Here is a 27,774-nt window from a genome sequence, read left to right as displayed (position 1 = left end):
TAGTATTTACCCCAAAATACAAAAACACTAATTTAAAGGGATACATGCACCCTTGTGTTTATTGCAGTATTATCTACAATAGCCGAATTATGGAAGCAGCCCGTGTCCACCGATAGATGAATGGATAAAGAAGACGTGGTATGCGTGTATATGTGTTTGTGTGTATATATACATACACACACACACATATATATACATACATACACATACTAGAATAGTTTTCCATTGTACAAAAGAATGAAATCTTGCCATTTGCAATGATATGGAGAGAGGTGGAGAACATTACACTAAGTGAAATAAGTCAGAGAAAGACAAATACCATATGATTTCACTCATATGTGGAATTTAAGAAAAAAATGAACAAAGAAAAAAGACAAATCAAGAAACAGACTCTTAACTATAGAAAATAAAGTGATAGTTACCAGGGGAGATGTTGGTGGGAGGATGGGGGAAAAAGAGGATGGGGATTCAAGAGTACACTTAAGATGGAAAAAAAATTAATGAAGAAAGCAAAAAAATTTAACAAGAAAAAAGTGGATTGTATCTGTCTTAAGGGATTTGACTCAGTAATAGAAGGAAAAACAAAAGTGTTAATATTCTTGAATTACAGCAGGCATAAGAATTAAACCATATCTTTATCTCACACATGCAAATAGATATGAGAATATAATAAGAGTTTTTAAAACATCAGTGTACACCCTATAAAAAATAAATAAAACATCAGTGTACAATCTAGAAGGAAACAATTGTCTGTGTATCCCCATTTAGGCAGAAGATAAATTTCTGAAGAAATGAAGTCTGTTATAACAAAAATGTATACATGTTTGAATGTTCTTTTCACAACACAATGTAATAATAGTTATCAAATTAAGGTATTAGAAGAGGGGAAATATATAAGTACCCCCTATGATTATATTATACACTAATTTGAGCAAATATACAAGGAAAATACTTTTTTACTGAGAAGTCACATTCAGTTGCATCAACAGTTTATATCCAGGGCAGCCCGGGTGGCTCTGCAGTTTGGTGCTGCCTTCAGCCCAGGACGTGATCCTGGAGATTGAGTCCCCACGTCAGGTTCCCTGCACGGAGCCTGCTTCTCCCTCTGCCTGTGTCTCTGCCTCTCTCTCTCTCTCCCTCTCTCTGTCTCTCATGAATAGATAAATAAAATCTTTAAAAAATATAAAAAAAAAAAAAATATATATATATATATATATAAAACAATTTATATCCAAAGGAAAAAAGGGGCAGTAATATATTCATACAGAAAATATCCTCAGTAACTTTTTTTTAAACATCTATGAGATAGAATTCAAGTATCATAAAGTTCACTCACTTAAAGGATACAATTCAATGATATTTAATTTAGTACAGACTTGCACAACCATTACCATAATCTAAGTGTCAAATTTTTATCATCCCAACAAGAAACCCTGCACCCACTAACAGTTATTCTAACTCATCCCCCGCCCCCAGTAAGCAATAATCAACTAAATGCCTCTGTAGATTTGCCTGTTCTAGAAATTTCATATAAATGGAATCATACAATATTTGCTCTTTTGTGGTTGGCTTTTTTCACTTAACATGCTTCCTAGGTTCACCCATGCAGTAGCATAAATCAGGACTTCATTTCTTTTTATTGCTGAATGATGCAATTATTCATCGTATGGATGCACATTTTGTTTATCCATTCATCAACTGATGGACATTTGAGTTGTTTCCACTCTGCTCTATGAATAATAATATGGACATATGTTTTCATTTCTCTTGGATGTATTCCTAAGAATGGGACTTGTGGGTCATATGGTAAATCTATGTTTAGTATTTTGAGGAACTCCCAAGCTTTTCCCAAGTGGCTGTACCATTTTACATTCCCACCAGCAATGAATGAGGTTTCCAATTTCTCTAAGAACATGCTTGCCTGCACTTGTTATTGGCTGTCCTTTTTATTTTTTATTTTTTTAAAAAAGATTTTATTTGAGAGAGCAAAGTGAGAGAGAGCATGGGTAGGGGGCGTAGAGAAAGCAAGCGAGGGAGGAAGAGGTAGGTAGAGAGAGAGCGAGGGAGGAGGAGGAGGCTCCTTGTTGAGCAGGGAGCTCAATGCTGGGCTCAATCCCAGGACCCTGATATCATGACCTGAGCCAAAGGCAGATGCTTAACCACTGAGCCACTCAGGTGCCCCAGCTGTCTTTATTATTATAGGTAGCCTGGCAGATATGAAATAGCATCTCACTTGGTTCTTTTTTTTTTTTAAGATTTTATTTATTTATTCATGAGAGACACAGAGAGAGAGAGGCAGAGACACAGGCAGAGGGAGAAGGAGGCTCCATGCAGGGAGCCTGACGTGGGACTCGATCCTCGGTCTCCCGGATCACGCCTGGGTCTGAAGGCGGCGCTAAACCTCTGAACCACCCGGGATGCCCTCACTTGGTTCTTATTTCCATTTCTTCATAATGACTTACGATGCTGAGCATCTTTTGATGTGTTTATTGGTCATTTGTCTATTTTCTCTGGGGAAAGGTCTCTTCAGAGCATTTGCCTACTTTTTTTTAATTGGGTCTCTTAATTGAGTTGTTACAGTTCTTTACATATCCTGGATATCAGCCCCTTGTCTTATCTATAACTTGCAAATATTTTCTCCCATTCCATGGGCTATTTACTTTCTTGATATTTTTTGAAGCACAAAAAGTGTTTAATTTTGACATGGTTTAATTTATCTGTTTTCCTTTTGTTGTTGTGTTTTTGAGGTTATGTCGAAGAAGCTACTGCCTAACCCAAGAGTTTTGTGGTTTTACCTGTTATATTTTGGTCTATGTTCCATATGCATTCATTCTTACGTATGGTATGAGGTAGGAGTCCAACTTCATTTATCTGCATGTGGAAATTCAGTTGTCCCAGCACCATCTGTTAAAAAGACTATTCTTTGCCTATCGATTTACTTTTGTCAAAAGTCAGTTGATCCATAAATGTAAAGGTTTATTTCTTGGTTCTCATTGATCTGTAGGTCTATTCTTACTACAATACCACACTGTCTTGATTAAGTTTTGAGATTAGGAAGTATGAATGTTCCAACTTTGTTCTTCCTTTTCAAGATCATTTTGGCTGTTCTAGTTCCCTTAGGTTTAGTATCAATTTGTCAATTTTGCAAAACAGCAAGCTATGATTTTGAGAGGGATTGTACTGAATCTGGTAGCTCAATTAAAGGAGTACTGCCATCCTAGCAATAGTAAGTCTTCTGATACATGAACATGGGATGTCCTATCAGTAATATTTTAAGAACTATTTTTAAACTGCCTTAATTTGCATCATTATGGAAATAAAATAAAAAGAAAGCTATGCAGCAGAACATGCTGCTGAGACTCTGTATAAAAATAATGATTATACTCAAGAAATAGTGGGCCAGAATATGATCTCTTATGTAGCAAGAGCTATGGAACTGTTCACACTTTTTTTTTTTTTTTTTAAGGATGGTGGTGGAGGTTATGCCACATGCAACCTTCCTTTTTTTATTTTTAAGATTTTATTTATTCACGAGAGACACACAGAGAGAGAGAGAGAGGCAGAGACACGGGCAGAGGGAGAAGCAAGCTCCATGCTGGGAGCCCGACATGGGACTCGATCCCTGGTCTCCAGGATCACACCCTGGGCTATAGGCAGCGCTAAACTGCTGCGCCACTGGGGCGGCCCTGTTCATATTCTTTATTCTAATAATGACACCACTGGAGCTAAAACTCAAAAAAAAAAAAAAAAAAGAAAAGAAAAGAAAAGAAAAGAAAAGAAAAATATGTTACTTATTGAAGCATTTACAATCACAGTGAAATATTGGGAAATAATAGAGAAATAACAATAACCAAATATCCCAACAACTTCCCAACAAGGGAATATGAAATTATTAACGTAACATATCTAAATAGTCTGCATCCAGTTACTTACTTAAAAAACGATGTTAAGGGACACCTGGGTGGCTTAATCAGTCAAGCATCTGCCTTCAGCTCAGGTCATGATCTCAGGGTCTTGGGACCAAGCTCTGCACCGTTGTTATCACTGGGCTCCCTACTCAGCAGGGAGTTTGCTTCTCCCTCTCTCTGTGCCCCTCCCTACAACTAGTACTCTCTCTCTCAAATAAATAAATAAAATCTTAAAAAAAAAAAACCTGTTAAAACACGTAAGCAGATTTGTAAATGAAATTGTATGAAGTCTCATGTGTCTATTAAAAATCACAAAATAATTTGAAGTAAAACAGCTTAGAATTTAAGTATCACTGGGTTATTTTTATGAAGTTGCTTAACAGCTTAAACTATTATGTAGATGTTTTAAAAGGAGAGGCCTGGGATCCCTGGGTGGCGCAGCAGTTTAGCGCCTGCCTTTGGCCCAGGGCGTGATCCTGGAGACCAGGGATCAAATCCCACGTTGGGCTCCCGGTGCATGGAGCCTGCTTCTCCCTCTGTCTATGTCTCTGCCTCCCTCTCTCTCTCTCTATCATAAATAAATTTTAAAAAATTAATAAAAATAAATAATAAAAAATAAATAAAAGGAGAGGCCTTCCTTGTCACCTGTAGCACGCAAGAGGACATGCTGTGACAATCCACGTATTATTACTTGTTACTCAGCATTAATGCTGCTGACTAGCAGAATCAGTTTAGCAATACTGTTATCAAGGACACCTAACAATAGATTGTGCATTTGACCCCTGCCCTTAGGACTGGGCTAATGTAGGCAAGGGAAAGCTCATCCTCTTATGCACATTTAGTGAGCTTAGGGATAGAAATCATTAACCTTCTACTTGCTTTTCAGCCCAACAGCCTGTAATGATAGAGTTGAAAGAACAGCAAATGTATTTAACCTATTAGCAATGTGGGTTACTATCCTCTTCTCGTTTCAGTGAACAGTTATTAAACCACATGACAGAAATCTATTTTACTGGAAAGTGGAGACAAATATATCCCCTCATCTCTCTTATACCAGCTTGAATCAACCTCTCGTTTTGTGTTCTCCTCAGAAAAAATGTTAACTCTATTTTTTAGGCGCCTGAAGTAATAAAGAGAACCCACATAGGATAGAGGGAGAGAAGACAACGATTAACAGAACTTCAGGGAATTATTTCTCTTCCTGCATTGCCTTTTTCCTGATCCTATAAATAACAACATTACATCATGCTGGCAAGGCCTGCTGTTCAAATACAAGAGGCAGGCTTTCTCTTCGACAGATGCAAAGACACACTGCTAGCAAACAGCTTGAATAATGTCAACGTGCCCCAGAGAAGAAAGCTCAGGCACCAGCCCTCACTGTGGTCAGCACTCCTGTGCTGGCCCCTCCTCTCCATGACCCCTGCTGGCCTTGGTCTCTTTTCTCCAGCTGATAACTTAATCACCAAAGGACCAACCTCTACTTTTCTGTTCCTGTCACAATCATGAGCGGATGGGCTAAAAAACAACACAGACCTCCCACTTATTCTGGGAATGCCAGTGAAAAATATCACCCGTCTTAATAAAAGGACAGAAAGCACTATGGTCAGTTTTTTATAAGGTACCTCAGACAGCTAAAGTCACCTCAAAGAATGGTCAGAAAGAAAGTCCAGGGCAGCCTAGGTGGCTCAGTGGTTTAGCGCTGCCTTTGGCCTAGGGTGTGATGCTAGAGTCCCAGGATCGAGTCGCACGTCAGGCTCTCTTCTCCCTCCACCTGTGTCTCTGCCTCTCTCTGTGTGTGACTTTCATGATTAAATAAATAAAATCTTTAGAAAAAAAAAAAAAGAAAGAAAGAAGGTCCACAGATGGGACACACGCTGATGTAGATGTGTGCAAGCCTTTCACACAGAACTTCATAGCCAGGAGAAGGAGTACCCCAACCCGCTTGGCAGGTTGATATGAATATGGTGATGTGAAGGTCAACCATCAAAGCATCCCCTGCAGGGCACTGTTCAGGAAAAAGAAACCACATCCTATCATATGCCTTCTTGGAAGGAAGCAGAGGGAGGGGGGTATGGAACAGGGGAGCAGACTGCAGTGACAAAGCTGCATTTCTCAGAGCAAACAAGGTAGCTTCAGTAAGAGAGGGAGGAGATGACTGAGATGTGCACACACACACACATCATAACTTCTTCAGTGTGGCCTCTATGACGTCTTGTACAAACTTTCTTTTGGCCTCAGGAAGCCAGGCCTGTAATGGTTGGAATTGTCTGAGAGGCAGTTACAGTCAAGAGCCTCACAGGCTGGGCGAAGGGAGCACCGGGGCTCACTGCCTGCTCATCTGGGGGCTCCCGACCATAAGCAGAGACTTCATTTCAATCCAATTGCTTTTTACCTAAATTATTCAATTCAGCTTTGGAGTCCTACTTCTCTAGCCAGTACATTAGCATTTCAACATCTCATTCCATACCCTCCTTAAGAGGACAATCTCTTACACGGATTATGAAGACACTTTTGCAACTCCTTCTTTAGAACTGGTTTCAGAAACAGGCTTAGGTGCCACACAAGGAGACAGTCCTTGATAATCAACTTTTCCTTAACAAAGAAATGATATTACTCTCACTGGTTAGTGGATTTCTCCTTGATTGATGGACTCATCTATTCATTCAACAAATATACACTAAGGGACAGTCTTGTGCAAGGAAGGTCCTAGCTGCTGCTCCCCAAATCCAAACCCTAGGTTTTAAAATGCCAGTACTTGGGATATTCACAAAGTAGGAGCCTCAGCTTAGAAGACAGTTCAAAATAAGAGTTCTCAAAATGCTTGAATAGTCACCTCATTAGAATGTTTATCAACTTTCATTTAGATATTAAAAATTAGTTTCATTACTAAATCGTCATGATATAGTGTGTATATCAAAGTGATAACCTATAAAACCAAATACACACACACACATATATCATACTAAGTAATTATACACTAAAGGAGAGGGAAGTTGGGCAAATCTGTACTGTTTAAGGGAGAAAAGAGGACTGGGGAGAAATAAAAACAAGTGATTAAAATGTAGACTTGTCTCAATACTTTTTTAAATAACCAAGAAAAATATTCATTTATCAATTGTAGGTTAATGGACTTATCACTACCATAGGTTTACTGAAAAGTACAAAAATTCAAAACTATAAATTCATATTTTAAAACTGAGATTACTATACAACATATAGGACCAACTTCAGGGAAAAGTAAATATAGGTGCTATATAGTACCTGTAGCCCCTCTGGCTACAAGCCACCCACTTTGCCAATCATGGGCCCAGTTTTACTGATCACTTTCAACACCAACTTTTCTCTCCTAAAAAGAAAAAAAAAAGAAATTTGATAACTTTACTTCCCAGGCTTACACACTCAGTAAGAATATCCACCACACTCTAGTTTTATATCATTTATCCCATGCTAAGTACCATAAGAACCCATGTGTGCCTCCCAACAGCATGACAAGACACATGGGAGAAGTCAACAGAGACCGGACAGGTTGTGAGAACACAAGAGGGTGGAGAGGCTGGAGGTGGAAGATATAGAAGCAAAGGCAGTAAAGAGGGAAAATTCTTCAGGCTGGCTGAGATTCCTGCTTCAGCAGTCCCAAAGAGCACAGGCGACATAACATCCTGAAGTGCTGATGCACCCCCAAACCAATGAAGGTATAGAACTCCATCACCAGGTCAAGTTAGGCCGCAACCACAGGAAACACTGAAACCACAATAGCAAGGGTATCAAATGTCAGGACAGAGTGGATATATCAAAGACCATTCCCCAGGTGGATTCCAATTGTCCCACGTAAACAGTTGTTCTTGAAATTAAAAGAGAAAGCAGGCAAGTGCACAGGCTTTGAAAATAACGTGTACAGAAAATGAAAACTAACCAGCACATATTGAGCTAGTCACCCTGTATGACAGCAAGCTTACACAAAAGCAGCTGTTCAAATTATTTTGTAGATTGACTCACCGAACAAACTTAGAGTCATATGATGCATCTGCCAAAGTTAAAGCCTGCAGACCGTGTTCTCAGAGGGTTTGTTGATAAAAAGATCTCAGGAGTCCTGTCTCTAGCCTAAATGCTTGCTGAAAATTAAAAAAAAAAAAACAAAAAAAACAGTCTCTGCAAGCAGACTTGTCAGCAGAGCCTTGTGTTTTCATAAGCCAGGTTTGGGACTTTACAGGCCCTTCCAGAAAGCCCCCAACAAGAGCTATAACAGCCTCTCTGGGTAGTCTCTCATCTGCAAACAGGATTTTAACCTCCCAACACCACCTCCCCATAGCTTCCTCAGTCACTTGGGAAGATAAATGAAATGCTGGTGTCTGGGCACTGTGAGAATAATACCACTAATATACCAAATTAGCCTCAAATCCTTTCATCTTCTGGGCCTTTGAAAGGCCAAACACAACCAGCATATTCCCTTGGCCCTGAGGCTATAGCTCACTAATCGGAAACAAACAGATCTTTCAAAAAAAAAAAAAAAAAAAAAAAAAAACAAACAGATCTTTCAGTCTTTTTTTTTTTTTTTCTGGAAAACCAAGGATCAAGTTCAGTAAGCAAGCAAGCTGCTTCATGGTGAAGTAGTCCTAACATCTACCACCCACACTCAGATCACAATTCTCCCCCTTGAAAGAGCCTGAATGCTTGCCAAGAACTATATAATGCAACTATGTACCTTTCCAAACTGTATTTAGAAGGGTCCTCTGATGGCTGTGGCTTCCTCATTTCTGTGGCACAAGCTAAAACCATTACAAATTAAGTGTTTCGGGGGGGGGGGGGGGGAGTCATCAATTAAGCTAAAAGTTAAGCATTTTTGTTTTGAAATAAAAAATTAAAATGGCAAGCTTAACAAGAGATAAACCTTTTACATGTCCAATTTAACAGCTTCAAAGTCCAATTTAGAGCATTTGTTGATCTAGGAGTAGAGAGAATTCTAATAAATGCCCAATGCTAAGGTGCCTTACTGCTGTGCCACTCTCAACCCAGGTGGCAAATCTATTCAACACTGAGCCTAGTCTCATCATGTTCAGAGTTAATCAAAATATATACCACTTGCTCTTTAAGAAATGGACATTTAATGGGGCACCTGGGTGGCTCATTGGGTTAAGCAAACCAAACTCTTGGTTTTGACTCAGGTCATGATTTCAGGGTCACAAGTTTGAGCCCCGCATTGGGCTCCACACTCAGTGGGGAGTCTGCTTGAGATTCTCTCTCTTCCTCTGCCCCTCACGCAGCTCATGCTCTCTCTTTCTATCTAAAAATAAATAAGGGCAGCCCCAGTGGCTCAGTGGTTTAGCACTGCCTGCAGCCCGGGGTGTGTTCCTGGAGACCCGGGATTGAGTCCCACGTCGGGTTCCCTGCATGGAGCCTGCTTCTCCCTCTGCCTGTGTCTCTGCGCCTCTAAATAAATAAATAAATAAATAAATAAATAAATAAGTAAATAAGTAAATAAGTAAATAAGTAAATAAGTAAATAAGTAAGTAAATAAATAAATAAATAAATAAAAATAAATAAATAAACAAAATCTTTTAAAAAATAAAAATAAAAATAAAAATAAATAAATCTTAAAAAAAGAAGAAAGGAAAAGAAATGGACATTTAAGAAAGCAATGACCCTGTAATCCAATTTCCATGCAGAAACGGTCACTGAAGTGAGAACGCTTAGCTTAAAATGTCCTTATACGGCGTTATTTCCTCCTACACGAGGCCAAGGGAGCAGAGAAACTTGAGTACCAAACATCCTTCCCTACATGGAAGACCATAACCCTGAGCTTAAAAGAAGAAAAGGCTAACAAAAAGAACAGGCTGCACAAGAAACTGGTCAGAACTATGTGTCTAAGACTGAAGGAAAAGAGGGAGAAAGAGAACTGAAGGCTCACAAGCCTGGCTGCAAAGAAAAACAGGCTCAAGATAAGGAGGGGGAAAAAACCCAATTCAGACATAGGTTTAAATAATTCAGATCCTGCTGAGCTTTCTGTACTGTGTTTTAATTATAAATCATCAGTAGACTCTCTAAAATATAACTTCCATATGCAAAGGTGAGGAGTCCTTGGATTTAAGGAGGCACTTCATGAGGGAACGGAATTATTCGGGAAGTAATATACACTCTGTTGCCAACAAAAAAAAATTAATGAACAAATCAACTCTACTCGCAAAAGTGTTCCTAGGCAAAAATCTTCAAAAGCACACATGGCGTTTACTGGGGGCTGACCTCTAGAACCAACCGTGCTGCAGGGCCCCCAGCTAAGGGGAGAAGAGAGGTTGTTAAAACCTTGCAGTGGGGGATCCCTGGGTGGCTCAGCAGTTTAGCGCCTGCCTTTGGCCCAGGGCGCAATCCTGGAGTCCCGGGATCGAGTCTCATGTCGGGCTCCAGGCATGGAGCCTGCTTCTCCCTCCTCCTGTGTCTCTGCCTCTCTCTCTCTCTCTCTCTCTCTCTCTCTCTCTCTCATTCATGAATAAATAAATAAATCTTAAAAAAAAAAAAAAACTTGCAGTGATTCTCTACAAGCTGCTGGTGCACCAGGCACAACAGCCACCTTCTTTCATATGTGTAATTTTTTTCTTATAAATACTTTTTCTTCAAATCTTCATGACCCCAAGCAAGCAGACAAAAAAACAAAACAAAACAAAAAAAGGAGTAGGGGAGGAAGAAGGAGAAGCAGAGATGCTCCAAAGTCTAGGGTGTGTTTTCCTTCTGGAATAAAACAACCTAGCCTCACTCACTGGGTATTCTGGGAAGTCACTTGAAGCCCTCTTGGATACCTTTGTCTATAAAATGCAGATGACATTTTTACCTCTGTCATAGGGTTGCTCTGGAGATTAAATCAGGTATCATGTATAAAGCGCCCACCACAGGATTTGCCCAAATGAAGCCAATGAAAAAGTAACAAAAACTACTACTGTTTCAAAGTTGATGGGGTCCTTGACATTTCAGGCAATAACTTGTGTATAAATCAATTTTTAACCAAGATAAAAATTTAGAAACAGATTATTAGTAACTCCAGAGAAGGAAAAAAATCCTATTTTGTGTTCTTCAACAAAGACAGTTGCTAATGCTCCTAAGTCTTTGGTGGAGAGTACACCAATCTCATCTCATTACCCACCAGATAGCTCACCCTGCCTCGCCCACATCTCCTGAACAGAAGGTTACTGACTAACATCCTGGGTTCCTGGAAGAGGCTTTTGTAGCAATGATGCAATGAAAAAGCACAAGAACGAAACGTTCCTTGGCCCAATGACATTTGGGCTCATTTTGATACTAGTACTCGAGTCAGAATCACAGATTTGATCCACAGAAGGCTTTATTTAAAAACATGCGGAAGGCACAGTACCTCTAATCGTTGGATGCGTCCCTTGAAAAACATGAAGAGGGAAGAATTTGGATAAGCAGCTTCTTTTTTGAGAAGAATTTCCTTTGCTTCATCCAGGCCTGCTTTGTTATCACTGCCATCCAAGGCAAAAAACGGGCGGACTACAGTATGATACCAGAGCAGAGCCAATCTAAAGGAGAGGGAGAGAAACATTGATCAAGACTTTTCTTAGAGTGTTTCCACTTTTTAAAAACTCAGTATGTGCTCTTCCAGAACATGCCCCTTCCAAAAAGCTTACTACACAGTCTTTGAAGATACAGAGTATCTTTCCCCATTTTAATTTTATCAATATTTAGAAAACTGAAACTTTGGCACATCATAGAAATCACCATACTCCCATCAGGTGAGAGCAGAATAAGATAAAAGCCTTTAGCTCTTCTGAGGCTTCCAGGGCTCTCTGAAGGTATGGACCGATATAAATTTCTCTATTCTGCACTTCACTCAGCAATGCACCAATTAGAAACAGTGACTAGTTACCATGAATTTACTGTCCCCTCACAATAAAAGGATTACCTTTTTTTTTTTCAAAAGGAAAATGCTATTTTCTCCTGTGTTCATAAAGTTAGAGTGTAAGCCTCAGAATCTAAATTTAAATATGGGAACCACAGACACAAATTATTCTAAAATGAGTTAAAATAAGTGAGAGGAACTGGGGGGAAAAAAGGCTCTTTCTCTGGCCTTTGAAGATGCTTAATTCGAAAACCAAATAATTAGTTAAAATTCCTTTACTTCAAACTCATCCTTTCAAGAAGAATACCATGTTAAATAAACTTGGTAAACAAAATAGATTCATTAGAATCTGCTTTAATAAATAGACAAAAATATTTCACTAACACATCAAATATTGTTATATAAACGTATGCTTCTAGCATGTTTATAAAACTGGTTCTCTTCTGGAGATTAGACTAATTTACATTACTAATTCATTTCTTTTGACAAAATACTAAGATATAAATAGACACATTATCACATTAGAAAACCATTAAATCAAATTAATAAAATACCACTGTTTATGTAATTTAATGACTTTGGGGAAGCACAAATATTTTTGAAATGAAAATTTAATGATATTTTTAATAGCTGCCAAATGATTAAGAGTGAATATTCAAATTCCTCAATATGGATAGGCATGAAAACAGAGCTCGCTCAAGTTCTCCATGATAACATTTTTTGGAAAAACTGACAAGTAGTGTAACGTCAAAGGACATATAGTGTCTGGTAAAATTATTCAAACTGAAAAAAAAAAATCAAGTCATTTTTAATCGTGGAGGAATGGGTAAATCCTTGCTCTGGATAGTGATACCAGCTTCTCCACACTCCCGTTCAAATTATTGTCATTTCAGTTTAGATTAACATGACTCAATTTAGTTGACCAGCACAAAATATCCAAGCCACATATGAGAGACCAATGGACCGACCAGGATCAAAGAAAATCATCAAGTATCAGTATTTTCTGTAAGAAAAAAAATTTCAGAATCATGGGGGAAAAGGCTTATCAAATTTGTCTTCCTTAAAAATTCAAAAATCAGGATCATGAATCTCAGCAACTGTGGCCAAGGTCACAAAAACTGCTTACAAAATCATCTGAGGTTGAAAAGGATGATCATTTTACCTGTTGAAAATAAGGGACTCATGAGAGTCGAGAATAGTGTTCTGCTCTCTGACGTTAGCTCCCAAGTCAGCTTATAAATACCACCCAAAACACAGTTCTCAGCATTGCGTTAAAAGACTCAAGGCATCATGTCAACCAACCAACCTATTTACCTGACATTTCCTTTAAAGGCTTTGATTGTTGTTTACTTACTTTCAACACTATATTATCTACCAAAGCATTGCAATACAGCTACTCACGTAGCTAAAGGGGCCTTCATGTCCTTACTTTCGCTTGCATACATCAGTGAAGAAAGGCCTTGCAGGCGGTCTCCGGGAAAACCCAGCAGGTTGATGATTTTGAGCAGGTTGGGAGGCACCATGGAGATGCAAAGGTGGAAAAGGCCGTATCCAAAGCTAACAGCACCTTTAAGTCTGCTTAGAGACTCCTCAGACACCCCTTCAGTCACAATGTCATTATCATTTGCTGCGTCACAAGTCAAGGGCTCTTCAGTTAGTTTCTTCTGATACAGCTCCTGGAGAGCATTGATATCCAGATAGCACTTATTGTAAATCTTCCAGGCTTTCCTAAGGATCCACCCACCTTTTATATAGGCTATGGAGAAAGGGAGAAAGCAGGAGAAAAAAATAAGCATTCAAAATAATTTTCCTGTAGTAATAAGGGATATTGAAAAATGACCTGAAATTCAAGCAAAAAAAATTTAAAAAGCAATAAAATGATCATCTCCCATTGCACTTTGTTTTCTTCAGAGGGCTTAAATTACTTGTTTCCCTTTATTATACTGAATGACTGCTTGGCAAGAAACTACTAGTTCTTTTGTTCACTGTTCTATCAAGCCCCTCATACATGAACTGGGACGTCGTATAGGATATACACTGAACGAAAGAATAAATGCATGAATGCCAACATGCAAGCATCACTTGAACCTGACTTTCGTTCTATGTGCTCTGTGAAACATGAATTTCCGCCGTGTTTCTGAACTACCATGGCACTTCCCCGATAAATCTCTTTTGGAACTCTGACATTTGTCTACCCTGTGTTTCACTCCTCCTAAAGAGCAAGTTTTAAGTCTAATTCACTGCTAAAAATATACCTTGGCATCAAACATGGCAACTTGCCAAAAAATAAAACAAGCAAACGAAAAGGATTTAATTTATACTTACTAGGTGAACAAACAGCCAGTTCATTACCGTATAAGTCATTAGGGTATATGCAGAAATGTAAAGAATCCTCCATTCATCTGTATCTAATGCCTACTGTGTGGCTGAAGCATGCCTTATTAGGATGGCATTATTTGGATAATGAGAATGATGCTCACCCTACTGCCCCAGCCTAGATCTAGACAGCTCCAGCAAAGGACGGTATCAAAAAGAAGCTACTTCACACCAGAAGTGAGAAGATGTTATTTATAAAGCTGCTTCCATTATTTCCCATCAGATCAATTTTTAACATAGTCTTCATAGTTTCTGAGAGAAATAACAGAGATAAGACTGGGATTTACCCAGTTCCATGTCCCACTGGCCCCTTGCAGACAAGCCCACAGGTCCTGCCTCACCCTCTCTTCCTGCGAACATATTTACACCTTCTCATGAGGAAGGGAAGGGCGCAGTTGATGCATCTGTGCTCATCTGAGTGCATCATCACCATACTTTTGAGGAAAGGTCTTCTACAGGGAATTTTCTACAGAAAAGAGCTTATACATACTCAGCACTGTTATCAATATGGCCCCAGTAATCTGACCCCAGTGCACAAGTGGAAGACAAAACAAGCTGTCCCAGAGTTCCAGGCCCTTTGGGGCAGTGGAAAAAGAAGTTTGTAAAAAGTTATATTTAAATCCCAGAAAGCGGCAGCCCAGGTGGCTCAGCGGTTTAGCACCGCCTTCAGCCCAGGGCAGGATCCTGAAGACCCGGGATTGAGTGCCGTGTTGGGCAACCTGTGTGGAGCCTGCTTCTCCCTCTACCCGTGTCTCTGCCTCTCTCTCTCTCTCTCTCTCTCTCATGAATAAATTTTTTAAAAAAATTTAATCCCAGAAAGTACATAACACAAAATCTGATTTTGTGTCTAATCCCTGAATTGAAAGTGATCAAAGAACCCAAGAGTCTAATCCCTGAATTGAAAGTGATCAAAGAACACATGGTATTTTGAGAAAAGAGCTACCAGAGCAGGACCACTGCTATCCTTTGCAAAGTCTGCTTACAAGACTGACCCTTGGCTGGGGTCTGTGAACTTGAACTTGGGAACATTCCAAGCATTCCCAGAACTGATAAGAATGGCTCACTGTGCCTACCCTGCTTGTATAAACAGTACGTTTCATGTCAAACACTTGCTTTCAGTGTTTCATTCCAGATCCCAGGGGTCTGGAATATGGGTATGTGCAAGGCAGGGTGTACATATGCATGGCCAGTCCCATCAAAAACTCTGGATACTGTGTTTCTACCAAGCTTCCAGGTTGATAACATGACTCACTGCCCAGAGAATTAAGCATGTCCTACAGACACCTCTGGGAGAAAACTTTGGGTCACTTGTGCCTGAGTTTTCCTGGACTTCCTCCCACGCATCTTTTTCCTTTACACATTTTGCTTTATATCTTTGCTGTAACAAATCACAGCCACGAGCATGATTATATATGGAGTCCTCCTGGAAAAATCATTGCACCTCAGGGTCCTAAGGATCCCCCCAATCCATGGAATCCTAATATTTAATCAAGTTAATAATTTTACTTAAATCTATCTATCAATCCTAATATTTAATCAAGTTAATATTTTACTTAAATCTATCTATTTATCAAATTGATAAAATCTATTTATCAATTTCTTGACAAATGATGACCGTATTCCTTATGGGATCACAATTCAAAACACAACCATCCCATAAGTTCCAAGTTCTAGATTGTTAATGCTCTGCAGACTAAGTCCACTGAAAAGAATACTCAAGATAGGATGAACAAGCAAAACGAAAGTTTTTTTTTAAGGGAACAATTTTTATAACTTTATAAAAAGTAACACACACTTAAAACAACTTTCACGTAGTTCAATTTAACAAAAAAAAATTTTTTTTGAGAGAGAGTGAGTGAGTGCCAGGAGTATGGGGAGGGGCTAAAGGAGAGAGAGAGAGAGAGAAAGAGAGAGAGAATCCTAAGCAGGCTGCATGCTCAGTATGGAAGCCGATGCAGGGCTCCATCTCACAAACCTGAGAGCACGACCTGAGCCAAAATCAAGAGTCAGGTGCTTAACCGACTGAGCTACCCAGGTGCCCCAATTTAACAAAAATATTTAGTGAGCAAATATTACATTTCAGGTACAGTTTTAGGAGAATCCAAGAGAAATAAGATTAGATCCTGCCTATTAGAGGCACAATGACTTCTCCCTTCTAAATGGAAAATGAAAAGTTGGAAAAAATCCTGAAACTTGTATGCTGACAAAGCACTCATGTTGATCTAGTATGTCCATAAACAAGAGGACACGCAGTTATGATCCAAAAAGCCAAAGGTTGAATAGAAAAACAGAAAAAGAAAATAGGAACACAAAACCAATTGCAATCTAACAAAGGGGAAAATGCTGGGTACAGATTTCAAAAATGAAAAAAAACTTGCAAAATGCTAAAAATGTTAATTTGCTATTAAGTTCCTGTTATGTGCTTAGGGCTGTGCTTGGTAACTGAAGGATATTAAAGAACCGTAAGACACAATTTCAGCCCTTCAAATGCCCACAATAAAACTGAAAAGTAAAACAAATGAGAAAAATAAGTGCATATATATATCTCTATGTGTTTGTTCATGTGCCCTACTGGGGTCATAGGTAGAAAAAATTAAAACAAATCATGTTGAGATGATGGGTGAGTTGTTCTTTAGGTCCTTTTTGTCCTAAAATTTTCTATATAATAAATATATAAATGGATTAGTGCAGAATAAGTATTGCAAGATTTCAGTAGAAAATTTTACTCCCTCCTGCCTCCAGGCCTAACCGGAAATTTTAAGGAAAATGTTTAATTCTGTTTTCTCCTGCATTTTCCAGGCTGCTGCAGCTTCCCTGGGGAAGCAGAAGTTCCATCTAAGGCGTGTGAGTATGAAGGAGCAGGTGGGCAAGCCATTCAGAGGCAGAGTGATACCGGGAACACAGAGACCAAAGGGGACACAGGGATGGCATGCTCAGGTTATGGGGGCCCCCTGATGTCCAACTAAGGAATGGACATTTGCACAGGAAAAGCAGGCAATTCGTAAGACTGTGGCTGAGGGGACCACCAGTGTTAGGGAGACACATTGCAGGAATTCAGATCTCAGGTGAAGAAGAGTCATAACAAGGGATGGTGGCAATGGAAACCAAAGCCAAAAATCCATCAATGCCAACTGCACAGACTCAACAACAATAAAAAAATGACATTGGTAAAAACCCTATTTTTATAAAATAAAAATGTAATTCGACATGTCTTTAATTTCTTGCCTGAGAGAGGAGTTTAGGTGCCAATGTTTAAAAGTGTATGTTAAAATCTGTGGTAACAAGTTGTTTTTAAAAAATTTTTATTTATGTATTCATGAGAGAGGGGGGTGATGCAGAGACACAGGCAGAGGGAGAAGCAGGCTCCATGCAGGGAGCCTGACGAGGGACTCGATCCCAGGACTCCAGGATCAGGCCCTGGGCTGAAGGCGGCGCTAAACCTAAACCGCTGAGCCACCCAGGCTGCCCTGTGGCAACAAGTTTCAATGCCTTTAACCGAGCGACGTAAATAAAACCCAAAGCTCTAAGTCGAAGACTATAATTTGTGCAAGATGAAATTAATATGCATGTAGAAAAGATTTTGCTTTTGCTACTTTCTAAGCTCAACGCGGCAGAGAAACAGGTTTCCCAGGACCCTACTTCCCAGTCCCAAATGCTGTGACCAAAACATCTGAGCACAGCCACACCTAGCCTACAGAACAAAGGCTGCCCTGGAGTGTGCTCCACAGCAGACAGCAATGCAGCTCCTGGAAGAGGAGTGACCCCCTCTTCGCTGTGAAGCTGTAACAATGCCTCTAATGAACATACATATTCCCAAAAGGCAGAGAAACAGCATTCAAGAGCCCCACATCCTGCATAGCCCTCCATATGGCTCCTCTAAAAGGTCAAATATAAATCATTCAGCCGCTGCTATCTATGTTTTTGGAGGAAGACACACACAGCAAAAAACCACAGACCATTTGCCCTCCCCTATTAGGGCCAGCCTCAATCAGCTGGGAGATGTAGGGGAGAGAGGAGACTTTGTCCCCATTATAAGGGAAGGGTAGTGTGTGGGAGGCAGGGAGTGAGAGTCCTTCCCAGGAAAGGGCAGGAATTGTCTCAGAAGTGAAAATGCCAAGTTATACTCATTGATGTTGGGATAAATCTCATGGATTTTTCAGCAGGGGATCATATCTGGTGGACCTCCTGCCATCGTACTGTGTCTGTTCACTTGTCCTAGGTGAGGCTGATTAACCCTATAACAAAAGATTAGTTCAGGATTACCTTTTTGTGAGTCATGGAACAGGCTTTGGGAGAAAAATTGTCTTGGTTTCACTTCCAAAAGACTTCTAAAGGACTCATTTTTCCAATCTCAACTATTCTTGGGGCTCCATGTCATGCAACTTTTTCCTAAATGGCATCACCCATCCTTCACCCCTTCAATTCACATATTATACACCCACCATGTGACAGGGGACAGTACCACATCAGATGCCAAGGACAGAGAGCAAAACTGACTTCCATTCTTCATCAGTCTGCTCAGGATCTTCCTTGATCTTCCCAGGTCAAGTTTCTGAGCTCCTCATTCCCTGCACCCAATTTGTGACTAACTTACACATCTAGTGGGTCAAGTATTACCCTGAATTATAACTGACTCACTCCTCTTTCTCTCCTACTAAGCCAGCTGTTCCCCTGGGGCAAGAGTGTCATCCCACTCATCTCCAGAACCCTGGCACCTATGACCCCACAGTATGGGATGCAAAGTAAAAGCTCAGTGAGTGTGGACAAAAAAGACAGCAGGTGGACAGAGCTGCTACCCTCAAGGAGATTACAGTCAAATACCATGGGCAGACATGTACCTAAAATGTGTACTGCTATGTGGTGAGTGATCTGACTCTGCACAGAACACATGTGGAACAACAAAAAAGCAGATGATGAAGTGAGGAAGGAGTACATGAAGGAAGCTGGCCCGGGAGGCACCTGGATAGGCAAGAGAGAAAGATAAAGGGGCTGAGGGCATTCCACACCGAGGGAGTAGCATATACAAAGGCAGGAAGACAGCAAAGGCATTTCAGGGAAGTGCAAAGAGCTTGGCTTAGCTGGCTGCATGATGGGATGGCAGGCAGGTTGAGGAAGGAATTCAGACTCTTCCTTTTAGGGGATGCAGAAGGGCTGACTGTTTAAAGCACAGATCTAACAGGTTTTAGGAAGATGGCTCTGATGGCAACAGAGAAATCGTGGCCTGGAGAAGCAAGGGAGTTAACAGCAGGCAGTCACACTGTTCCAAGGGCTAGCGCCAGAGGACAAAAGGGCAAGTGACATGGCTGGGTTTCTGGGCCTCTCGGCGCAGAGCCACAAGTAACCAAACTCAGCTGATGGGAAAATGGTGAGAACACTAGGAATTCAGGTAGGAAACAAGAAACCCTAGGGATGCCTGGGTGGCTTACTGGTTGAGTGTCTGCCTCAGGCTCGGGTCATGATCCCATGGTCCTGGGATCGAGTCCCACATCAGGTTCCCTGCAAGGAGCCTGCTTCTCTCTCTGCTTATGTCTCTGCCTCTCTCTCTGTCTCTCTCTCTCTCTCTGTGTCTCTCATGAATAAATAAATAAAATCTTTAAAAAAGAAAAGAAACCCATGGCTTAGGCCTGGGCTGTGGTCACTGACAAGCTACGTCAACTGTTCAACCTCACCCAAATCATGCAGCCTCTACTGCCTCCCCTGTAAAATAAAGCAAGTAAATTCACTTGAAGAAAATGTATTGAGCATATACTATGCCAAGAATACAAAGGTGAGTACAACGTAGGGCTTATCTTCAAGTTCAAAAAAGTAAAGGAAACAAAATAAGGTGGTAAGTGCCATAAAACAAGTTTTAAAAATAGCTTCTTGTTATGAAAGTAATTAATATATGCTTATTGGGGGGGGGGGGGGGGAAGCAAGTAAGCAAGCAACAAGCAGCCCTCAGTAACAGAGTAAATTAAAAAGATATTTATAAAGTAGTATATAAAATGAAGAGAGATGATAGGACAATTCATTCTAAAGAAGTTCCAATGAGAGAAAGCACAAGAGTTCTTTTAAAAGTATGAAGTATTTAAAAATTCACAGACTCACCTCTACCTGGAGCTCAGGGAAGTGTGTGCCCTCCTGCCTACCTCTGAGCCACCCACTCTGGGTGGGGAAGGGACACCTATAACAAACATCTCCAAGAAGACAGCTTTTCTCCAAGAAAATTATCCATCAAAAGAATTTTCTAAAGAATGGATCCCAACAAAATTAATTTTTTATCATTTAATAACCCAGTGGGTTTCTAAAAGGCTAATGAAGTGCATTTTTGGCTATGTTTTGTTTGAAACAAATATGGAGATATTCACAAAGCAAACGGCCACTATATATATTTACGTCTGTCAGAATTTCATTTCAATACCAATAACTGTTCACTAAATTATATGGCTTCAGGAAAAACCTGTTCAATATCTATGATAAATAGGATTAAATAACTGATTAACATCAACTTACTAGGAGAATGGGTAAAGGTTAGGAAATAATTTATTAAATAAGTTTATTAATAAAATATAAAAATAGGTTTGACCTCAATAACCAAAAAAAAAAAAAGGCAAAGCAAAGAACATCTGAATGTCCAAAAGCAATCAGTTAAATAACCCATGGCACATTCATATGAAAAACTACTATGTTCTTATTTAATATTTTGAAATTGAGTAACCGAGAAGCTATGTAATACAATCTAAGAGAGAAAAATTGGATACAAAGCACTATAGATTCCATTTTGTAAAAGAAATAAAGAGAAACATAGAACATTAGCAGTAAAGAAGGATTTCTCCAAGTGGTAACAGAGGACTTGCTTTCTTTTTTAACCCTTTTGTATTTTCTAAATTTTCTTTTTTTTTTTTAAGATTTTATTTATTCATTTATGATAGACATAGAGAGAGAGAGAGAGAGGCAGAGACACAGGTAGAGGGAGAAGCAGGCTCCATGCCGGGTGCCCGACATGGGACTTGATCCTGGGACTCCAGGATCGCGCCCTGGGCCAAACGCAGGCGCCAAACCGCTGAGCCACCCAGGGATCCCCTGTATTTTCCAAATTTTCTATAGTAACGTTCAGGGATTTTTAAGCAGAATAATAATTTTAGAAATAAATAGCATGAATTGATGACCTGAAGTTTCCTGAGGGCAGGGAGCATAGCCTGCGTGCTCATCTAACACAGTGCTTAGCATATCACATATGCTCAGTAATTATTTGTGGAATAGACCAATGAGTGAGCAAAAATTTTTTAAATTTTTATGTACTTTCAAACTTACAGAAGAGTTGTAAGATTAACACAAAGGATTCCCAGATGCCCTTTACCTGATTCCCCAAACATTACATATAAATCCTACACTGGATTTATCCGTCTCTCTAGACAGATATTTTCTCCTAATGGCTAAAATTAGCTCCTTTAAAAAGTCCTTCTTGAATGTCAGAAAAAAGGAGTGCAAAGATCACAGAAAATGCCAGAGATCCTATCTTGACCCAAGAAGTCCAACAACTCTGCTGCTTTTAATATATACGTTAATGTAGAACTTCAAGTGAGGGATTTTATGTTGATGCATCACTGAAATAACACATGAGCTATGAGCCCTCAACCATTTAAGTATCAGGCAAGTCCTGAGAGGATTAGCAAGAAGAACATAAACCATTGAACCAAAACAAAAGGCAAACATATTTTAAAAGAAGGATACGTTCTAGTCCAAATTTTGGAGGTCAAAATAAAAAGAAGGATACGTTCTAGTCCAAATTTTGGAGGTCAAAATAAAAGTTAAGTTCTACTTCTGACTTGAGCCAAATAGAAAGAAGCATCCTCAAGGATGAGATGGAGGGAGGAAAGGAGAGAGAGAGGCAGAAGAAAGAGAATAGAGAGAAAAAGTGGTCTCTGGCAGTCTAGAAAGAAAAGTGTATGTTACAACTTAGCAGCAATAGACCTTCATTTAAGGTTTGGAAGGAAATGCTTTTGTGATTTTGAGTTTTAGTTGGTTTCTTTCTTGAATTTTCATTTTTTCAAGTAAATCTGATCTGCCAAAGAAGCAAATTTCTCCTGGCAGTATCAGACCGATCACCACATACAGGAAAGAACGGGTGTCTGTGTTAAACACAGTCTTACAGAAGCTGTTAAAGGCTCGATTTGAGTCTACAGCACTCAAGATATCAAAGCTACAGAATCTTGGAAAACAACAGTATTGGACAAACGAATTAAGAAATTCATTTCTAGCCCTTACTATGAAGGTTGTTAAAATGTAGGTCATTCAAGAACGTAAGGAAATACTTGGTATATGCTCAGGCCCTCAATAACAATTTCCTGCAAAAATTTAATCTAAACTAGTTATATTTCACTTTAAAGGTTATTCACAACTTGATTCTCACAAAGGAAAAGTATGATCCACTTATCTGGCACTGATAATTTCTCTATGACAGCATTATCTTGAGATGGAAAGGATGAAACACTGACTTCAAGTCTAAAACTATTTCCCTAGGGGATGCCTGGGTGGCTCAGTCAGTTAAGTGTCTGCCTTCGGGTCACATCATGATCCCAGGGTCCTGGGATGGAGCCCCACATAGGGCTCCCTGCTCAGTGGGGTGTCTGCTTCTCCATCTGTCCTTCCCCCTGCTCATGCTCTTTCTCTCTCCCACTCTCAAATAAATAAAAATATTTTTTTAAAAAAAGTAATAAAACTATTCTCCTAAATACACATTAAGCACTTGTGGTTTCAATTTCCTAAGTAAAAATGCATACCATGCCCCAAAGAGGCATCACATATTTTCAAAGACTGAAATAGGAGGCATTGAAAAAAAAGTGGGGGGCATTACCTATTGTGTCCATTGAATGTTGAAAGCCATTAAAAATAATGCTTTTGGCATACCTGACAATTCTTGTTTTACAAACGAGAGCACAGCCAGGTAAACTTGACAGTCAGCTATGATTATCTGCCTCTGAAGCCGATCAACCATAGAGAGGGCAGATTTTCGGGCATCAACCTGTTTGATGGAAAGAAAAGTACATGTTGATAAATCACACCCAAGAACAAGACACTATCCAAATAACTATTACTTAACTGTGCAAAAGAACTTCACGCAGGAACTGAAAGACAGGTGCACTGAAAGCCAAGACCAAATTTATACTGTATTCCCATGAGATCTACAATAGGATGAAGAACACTGCAACTCAAAGACAAATATTCTGAGTGAGAACAATCAAGCTTGTGGGAAACCATGAAAGTCAACATAGAAGTTCAGACTTTTACCTTTTTAAAAAACAATTTAAGTTCTTACCTATCCAAAATAAAAATTACTAAAGGTAGAAAATGTTCCCCAAAATAGAGAACCTGAAAAACCACTTTGCAGCCATCTACCTTTGTTCACGTAGGATGAACACTGGGGTTCATTCCCTATGTGCACACAACTGAGATGTAAGGGTCAAAAACGGATACATTTTAGTGAAGGAGAAAAGAGCTGAACTGAATCAGAATTTAAGCCATACCTCTAAGGTTACTACCTCTATAAAAGAAGCAAAGGTAAAACTAAAAAACACTTTTTTATAAAATGTTGGTCCTTATTATAAAGAATGTCTGTAATTTTAAAAAGTTTGCTCTGATAAAGAATACTGCATTTTTAATACAAAGTGAACCTGAACAAGATAAGCTACATAGTTTTCATGGGCTTTCACAGTGACATAAGAACTGATAGGATCTTTGCAAATACGACAATAGCATATTTACTAAACACAAAAGAATGAACTGTTTTCCTTTTTTCTAGATTAACATAATCTATTATGGCCACTATTGTTGCAAATGCAGCCCCAGAACTCATTACTTTGCCTAGGCAAATGCCAGTTTATTAGTGCTTCTGTTTCTTTGTAATAACATCTACTGTGTAGGGTTGTTCGAAGGGGTAATGAGATACTGTATGTGAAAATGCTTTTTAAATTGCAAAGACCCATTACCAATGTTAATTCCTAACATATGTGTTAGGCATAGAATTAGATACAGAAGACAGACATATGAATAACTTACAGTCTAATGAGGGAACACTGACCTCATTACCATGTAATGCAGTTAAGTGCTCTGAAGGGTCAAGTATAGGATACTACGGGGATGGGATCCCTGGGTGGCGCAGCGGTTTGGCGCCTGCCTTTGGCCCAGGGCGCGATCCTGGAGACCCGGGATCGAATCCCACATCAGGCTCCCGGCGCATGGAGCCTGCTTCTCCCTCTGCCTGTGTCTCTGCCTCTCTCTCTTTCTCTCTGTATGACTATCATAAAAAAATAAAATTAAAAAAAAAAAAAAAGAATTATTAAAAAAAAAAAAAAAAAAAGGATACTACGGGGATGAGTAGGAAACCTACTCAACATGGCTTTGGGGCTCAGGCAAGTGTCCTTGGAGAAAATGATCTAGGAAGACCTACCTAAAGAAGGAGTAGGAATCAGGTCAAGAGGGAAGAGAACATTCTAGGCAAAGAACAAGGAAGCACCAAGTCAGCCACTGTAAGGAGTTTAGACTTCACTGTAATGGCAAGGGTTGGGGCCAGGGACACCGAAAATGAAGCCAGCAACATATTATTTGCATTTTATACACTGTATCATTGGAGAATGAATCTGAGAACAGTGAGAGTTGTTGTAGGCAAATGGGGATGATGGTGGACCTAAGGAAATGGCAAGAGGGGGAGAGAAGTGGATGAATTCAGGAGGTATTCTAGAAAGAGAGGCAACAGGACTCTGTCCCTGATCAGATGCAGGGTTTGCAGAAAGAGTCATCAAGGAGACCTCTGGCCCTTCTGGACCATCAGGAGCCAGTCCTCTTGGCCCGAGTGGCTTCCTCATGGTGGATACCATTAGCAAGAGCAGAGATGAAGCAAGTTGGACACAACGGAGCCAAAGAAAAGATGGGCAGCTTTTGAGGACTGTAAACAGCTTTTGACTGGTTTGTCAGCTCAACAGGTAACACCTGCAAGACCCCTGGGCACTCCAGAATTATCAAGGGTAGGAGGATGCCTTGCCAAAGACTAGACTTTTGCACTGAAAGGTGAAAGCACAATCACGGAAAGTGAAATACAATGTTATTTTGACTTTATTTGTAACCAAAGGCTGGTAAGTCCTGCAAAAAATCAGATAAATAGCCAGATCCCTCAACTATGCCAAAATGCAACATATTTGAATTATATATGCACGAAAGTCTCATCACAAAAGCTCTTAGCACATGGCCCATTAAGGAAGAAGATAATCTTAAGAAGGCAAAAGAATTAATGCACCAAATGGCTCTGATGACTGATGGGGCAGGTGGGGGTGGGGCTCTATGGTTTTAAAAAATACATTTTACATAATCAAACATGTGAGAAACACACATTGTGCTTTGTCATAGCCAAAATATCAAAAACCAAGTAAGTGAGCAATGATCTCAGTCAGTGGCACTCTGTTCACAACCTAAAGACTCAGTGCTTACATTCTTCTTAATTTTATTCTTGATAGTTTCAATTACTCCAGCCTCTTCACTTTCACACAGCTTCTCTGTCGTCTTTAAGTCATCACACGCCAACTGCATTTTTTCTTCTTCAAATGTCATCATGGCGTTCTTCCAAGAAAAAAGTAAGGAAAGAATGAATGAATCAGTAAGCATTGGAAAATTTAGGTGATTTATTACAACAAAACCCCAAGCTAGGAGAAACAAAAAAAAAAAAACATTCAAATTATTTGTTGCAAGTAAAAAGAATTGGAATGTTACAGTGAGCCCTAATCATTTCCAAAGACTATAATCTCAATATAAAATAAGAATATACCGGGCAGCCTGGGTGGCTCAGCGGTTTAATGCCACCTTTTAGCCCAGGGCCTGATTCTGGAGACCTAGGATTGGGTCCCACGTCGGGCTCCCTCCATGGAGCCTGCTTCTCCCGCTGCCTGTGTCTCTGCCTCTCTCTCTGTCTCTCATGAATAAATAAATAAAATCTTAAAAAAAAAAAAAAAGAATATACCTCGATCACACCTACACGAAAAAAACAGAGGGTAATAAAGGTTCTTGCAATTACTGTTCTATGACCTTTTTTGTTGCTATCGAACACAGTAACCAAAGCCCTGTAAAATTTCTGACTGGTCCACTTCATTCAGGTGGTTTTTGTTTTTGTTTTTGTTTTTTTTTAGATTGTATTTATTTATTCATGAGAGAGAGGTGGGGGGGCAGAGGGAGAAGCAGGCTCCATGCAGGAAGCCTGATGTGGGACTCAACCCCAGGACTCCAGGATCACGCCCTGGGCTGAAGGCAGGCACTCAACCGCTGAGCTACCCAGGGATCCCTCACTCAGGTTTTATAGCGGTGTCCCACTGCAAAGTTCATGCTGCCCACACGTGGACCCCTGGCTCCATCAAGTACTGTGCTAATGAAACGTCAGCTAGTAGGTAGGTCTTGGAAAACACCGGTCTTTTCAAGGACAGCAATTTCAATGGGTTCTCTTATTTGGAATTATATAACACTGTTGTCCATGGTGAAAAATTTCACTGACAGCCTGGTAGATTTTTCCAGGCCATATCTGATTGGGTAGGGGTAACCCTTTCTCTGCCAAAAACCTGATACTTTCACCAGTGGAACGGAGATTTCTGAGGTTATGGATGAGTCATAGCAGCAGAGACATGACACTTGGCTCTTGGAAGGCTTAAAGAATTCATTGGAGCTGGCTCTCCACCATGCCCTATCCATTCAGCAAGCCCTCCCCTTGGCATTCGAGGCCTCCTCCTTGGTAAGACTGCAATATACTCTCCCCCTGTAGCCAAACTAGATCACAGCCACCTTTGCCCAAGCACCCCACTGCTGGGCAAACAGACTCCAGCCTTGCCACAGTGTCTCTCCCCACCTTTCTCCTCCACCCAGCCAACCCTCACTGCCTTTGTAGTTAAGTGGGTACTCATGTGATTTCCACAGAGTACCGTAAAGTCCAATGATGCTATGTTTTCTTATCAACAGCAAGCCTTAAAAATTTGTGTTGAATCCCCTGGCAAAAAGAGGAAATAAATAGTTTTAATGAAAATCATGTCACCAGAAGCTGGCCTGGTACCTGAGGCTGGGCACTGGCAGCCTGCACAGGACTTACCAGTTTGTGGACATCTTCCTAGATCTGAAATCCAAATGTTTTTTCTATTTTACCTCACTTGATCTCTACACGATATTGATTGTAAATACATACACACACACACACACACACACACACACACACATTTGCTATTTTACCATTCTATGATAGCTTTTTTAAATTATGTATTTGAAAGTGATTTATACGTGATGTTATATGTATTTCTGGAAAAGAGCATCCAATTTTCTACTTTAAACACCTAACTGTAACCTATTCCTTCAATTCCTAAATACTAATATTTAAAAATTTAATAGTAACTAATAAATTTCAGCTCTGCTAATTTAACTTGCTTTCCAGTCCATATTTAATAATTTTAGAGCAAACCTTTAGTATCCAAAGTCTGACCTTTTTTTTTTTTTTTTAACTGCTAATTCAGGGACACCTGGGTCGCTCCGTAGTTGAGCGCCTGCCTTTGGCTCAGGTCATAATCCCTGGGACCTGGGATGGAGTCTCGCATCAGGCTCCCTGCAGGGAGCCTGATTCTCCCTCTGCCTATTTCTCTGCCT

General features: G+C 39.9%; 1 protein-coding gene across 1 annotated transcript in view; it reads right to left on the bottom strand.

The window, feature by feature from the left end:
* Positions 1–27,774, bottom strand: part of TTC39C (tetratricopeptide repeat domain 39C) — a 111,030-nt gene that overhangs the window by 35,080 nt on the left and 48,176 nt on the right. The window contains exons 3-6 of the mRNA XM_041766048.1: positions 25,594–25,722; positions 23,020–23,134; positions 13,156–13,510; positions 11,266–11,434 (exon numbers count right to left, since the gene is read on the bottom strand). Coding sequence (XP_041621982.1) covers positions 11,266–11,434; positions 13,156–13,510; positions 23,020–23,134; positions 25,594–25,722 — 768 coding nt within the window. The remainder of the gene's footprint in view (positions 1–11,265; positions 11,435–13,155; positions 13,511–23,019; positions 23,135–25,593; positions 25,723–27,774) is intronic.

This window comes from Vulpes lagopus, chromosome 1 (genome assembly GCF_018345385.1).
Source record: "Vulpes lagopus strain Blue_001 chromosome 1, ASM1834538v1, whole genome shotgun sequence".
NCBI classification, from domain to species: domain Eukaryota; kingdom Metazoa; phylum Chordata; class Mammalia; order Carnivora; family Canidae; genus Vulpes; species Vulpes lagopus.
The sequence above is the reverse complement of the archived record's forward strand: the minus strand, read 5'-3'. Positions and strand labels throughout refer to the sequence as shown.